Here is a 3,302-nt window from a genome sequence, read left to right on the forward strand (position 1 = left end):
ATTCTGTGTTCATGTCTGGTCTGTAAGCTGTGAGGTGCTGTCCCTCCAGTTTGTGTGTCACCTCACTCTGGCAATGGAGGAGGCCCAGGACAGAAAGATCAGTGTGGGAGTGGGAAGGGGAGTTAAATTGCTTGGCAACCGGGAGATCCAGCAGGCCTTGACGGACTGAGCACAAGTGAAGGGTGAAATTTACGCCTAGTCTAGATACAGGAACAGGAGATGCTGGTTTACAAAAAGAGACACAATCTCCTGGAGTAACTTGCACCTCTGGAGAGCATGGACAGGCAACATTCTAGGTCAGGACCCTTCTTCAGACTGCTTGTTGTGGGGGGTGGAGAAAGGGAGAGGTGGGAGTGGTCACCTTAGATTGCCTTCCCTCTACAGATGCCGCCTGACGTACTGAGTCCCTCCACCGCTTTAGAGGGAATGGACAGACGACATTTTGAGTCAGGACCCTTCTTCAGACTGAGTGGAGAGGGTGGGGGGAGGAAGCTGGAAAAGCGAGTTGGGGGCTGGACAAAGCCTAGAAAGTGATAGGTGGATACAGAATGCTGGAGTAACAGCGGGACAGGCAGCATCTCTAGAGAAAAGGAATGGGAGAAGTTTCAGGCTGAGTCCCTTCTTCAGAAGTGATAGGTGGATACAGGTGAGGGAGACACAAGAAACTGCAGATTCTGGAATCTTGCATAGAGCACAATTTAGTGAGATGCACAGAATCACTTGCCCAGACTGGGGGAATCGAGGACCAGAGGACATGGGTTCAAGGTGAAGGGGAAAAGATTTAAAAGGAAACTGAGGGGTAACCTTTTCAAACAGAGGGTGGTGGGAGTATGGAAAAAACTGTTAGAGGAGGTAGTTGAGGCTGTGACTATCCCAAGAAACAGTTAGACAGTTACATAGATAGGACAAGTTTGGAGGGATATGGACCAAACACAGGCAGGTGGGACTAGTGTAGCTGGGACATGTTGGTCAATGTGGGCAAGTTGGGCCGAAGGGCCTGTTTCCACACTGTATCACTTTATAACTAACAGAGTGCTGGAGAAACTCAGCGGGTCAGGCAGCATCTGTGGAGAACATAGATCGGTGACATTCACAGAGTACAGGAGTAACTCAGCAGAACAGGCAGCATCTCTGGAGACAAGGAATGGGTGACATATCGGGTCAACACTGAAGATGGGGTCTCGACCCTGAAACATTATCCATTTCTTCCCGCCTTTTGTGTCTACTTAAACAGCGCCTATCTATCCACGTGGCGGTGTGCCAGCAGGCTGGAGGAGCGGGCAAAGGTCTTGCTGCAGAGAGGGTAGATGAAAGGGCGCTGGCCGGTGTGGACTCGTCAGTGGTCCAGCAGGTGGTCAAGGCGGGTGAAACCCTCGCCACACTCAGCGCACACAAAGGGTCTCTCTCCTGTGTGTATCCGCTGGTGCTCCCGCAGCCCCGTGCTCTCTTGTCACAGTGAGAGCGGCCGACGTGAGTCCGCCGGTGCTGCCGCAACCCCCGCGAGCTGTCAAACTCCTCACCACAGCACGGGCAGTCGTAGGGCTGGCCACTGGTGTGCACGTGCTGGTGAGGGAGGGCGTGGGAGGCCATGGCAAAGCGCTCTCCACACACCGGGCTGGGGACGGGACGGTCGCCGGCGTGCACCCGCTGGTGGGACAGCAGATAGGTGGAGCGGGTGAAGCCCTTGCCGCAATGGGCGCAGGTGTAGGGGCGCTCGCCGGTGTGGGTGTGCTGGTGCTGCTGCAGGCTCCTGGACTGGGTGAAGCTCTTGCCGCACTGGGCACAGGTAAAGGGACGCTCGCCGGTGTGGGTGCGCTGGTGATACAGCAGGCGGTCTGAGCGGGTGAAGCCCTTGCCGCACTGGACGCAAGTGTAGGGGCGCTCCCCGGTGTGGGTGTGCTGGTGCCTCAGCAAGTTGCTGGAGTGGGTGAAGCCCTTGCCGCACTGAGCGCAGGTGAAGGGGCGCTCCCCGGTGTGGGTGCGCTGGTGCCTCAGCAAGTTGCTGGAATGGGTGAAGCCTTTGCCGAACTGCGTGCAGGTGAAGAGGTGCTCGCCGGTATGGGTGAGCTGATGCAGCACCAGGTTGCCGGATTGGGTGAAGTCCTTGCCGCTCTGGGCACATGTGTAGGGGCGCTCGTTGGTGTGGGTGCGCTGGTGCACCAGCAGGTGACTAGACTGGGTGAAGCCCTTGCCGCAGTCGCTGCATGTGTAGGGGCGTTCCCCGGTGTGCACGCGGCTATGCCCCTTCAGATCCTTGGACGACTTGAAGCCTTTGCCGCAGTCGGAGCAGGTGAAGGGCCGCTCACTGCTGTGCACCCGCTGGTGCTCCCGCAGCCTCGACAACTGGGTAAAGCTCTCGCCGCATGTAGAGCAGCCATAGGGCTTCTCGCCCGTGTGCACCCACCGGTGGGCCTTCAGCACATCCGCCCTCTTGAAGCTCTTGCCGCACTCTATGCAGTTGAAGGGGCGTTCTATCATGTGCACCCGCCGGTGGGCCTCCAGCTTGCTCGGGTACTGCCAGACCTTGCCACACACGTCGCACTCATAACGCTTCTCCTTGTTGTGCCCCGTCATGTTGTCCTCCATCGAAGATCAGCCCTTGAAGCCCGGCCCGCACACCGTGCAGATGGGGGCTCACCGGCACCCTGGCCGCCCTCAATGGCCGCTCACGTTCCTGTCTCTCCGTCCACAGCAACGGCTCCTAAACCCTGCAGGAGGGGAACACTGAGGGTCAACAAGCTGGCAAACAGGACATTCCTAGCACATATTGGGTGCGTTTATGGCGGAGGAAACCATTATATAATTCCGCGCTGCACACTGGCGCAGCGGTACAGTTGTAAATTAATTGGCCTCCACAAAATAGCTAAATTGTCCCCAATGTGCGTAGGATAGTGCTAGTGTACGGGGTGATCGCTGGTCGGCGCGGACCCCATGGGCCAAAAGATCTGTTGTTGCCGCGCTGCATCTCTAAATTAAACTAAACCAAAGAAGGGTGTCGACCCAAAACGCCACCCATTCCTTCTCTCCACAGATGCTGGCTGACCTGCTGAGTTACTCCAGCACTTTGTGTCTATCTTCTCCACAGATGCTGCCTGATCCGCTGAGTTACTCCAGCACTTTGTCATAGAGTCATGGAGTGATACAGTGTTGGAAACAGGGCCCTTCGGCCCAACTCGTACCCGCACTCCTAGATCCCTCGGCTCTACCCATTCCGCAAGGCTCAGAGTTCAGATTCCTAATGAGACCACACCTGGAGTTTTGTGTGCAGTTTTGGTCCCCTAATTTGAGGAAGGACATTCTTG

General features: G+C 56.6%; 1 protein-coding gene across 1 annotated transcript; it reads right to left on the minus strand.

The window, feature by feature from the left end:
* Nucleotides 1–716: 716 nt before the first annotated feature.
* LOC116969080 (zinc finger protein 239-like) lies at nt 717–2,718 on the minus strand. The gene is made up of 3 exons (XM_033016027.1): nt 2,123–2,718; nt 1,877–2,038; nt 717–729 (listed from the first exon to the last, which is right to left on the minus strand). The coding sequence occupies exons 1-3, from the start codon at nt 2,584–2,586 to the stop codon at nt 717–719; spliced, it is 639 nt and encodes a 212-aa protein (XP_032871918.1). The 5' UTR covers nt 2,587–2,718.
* Nucleotides 2,719–3,302: the final 584 nt, after the last annotated feature.

Source organism: Amblyraja radiata, unplaced genomic scaffold, assembly GCF_010909765.2.
Source record: "Amblyraja radiata isolate CabotCenter1 unplaced genomic scaffold, sAmbRad1.1.pri S100, whole genome shotgun sequence".
NCBI lineage: Eukaryota > Metazoa > Chordata > Chondrichthyes > Rajiformes > Rajidae > Amblyraja > Amblyraja radiata.

Bases quoted from the DNA above. Each gene is read 5' to 3' on its own strand.
- LOC116969080 (XM_033016027.1), bottom strand. From the start codon at position 2,586: ATGGAGGACAACATGACGGGGCACAACAAGGAGAAGCGTTATGAGTGC. The intron at 2,039-2,122 runs ATGTGCCCAGAG...GCACCTCTTCAC, and splicing joins ACCAACGAGCGCCCCTACAC to CTGCACGCAGTTCGGCAAAG.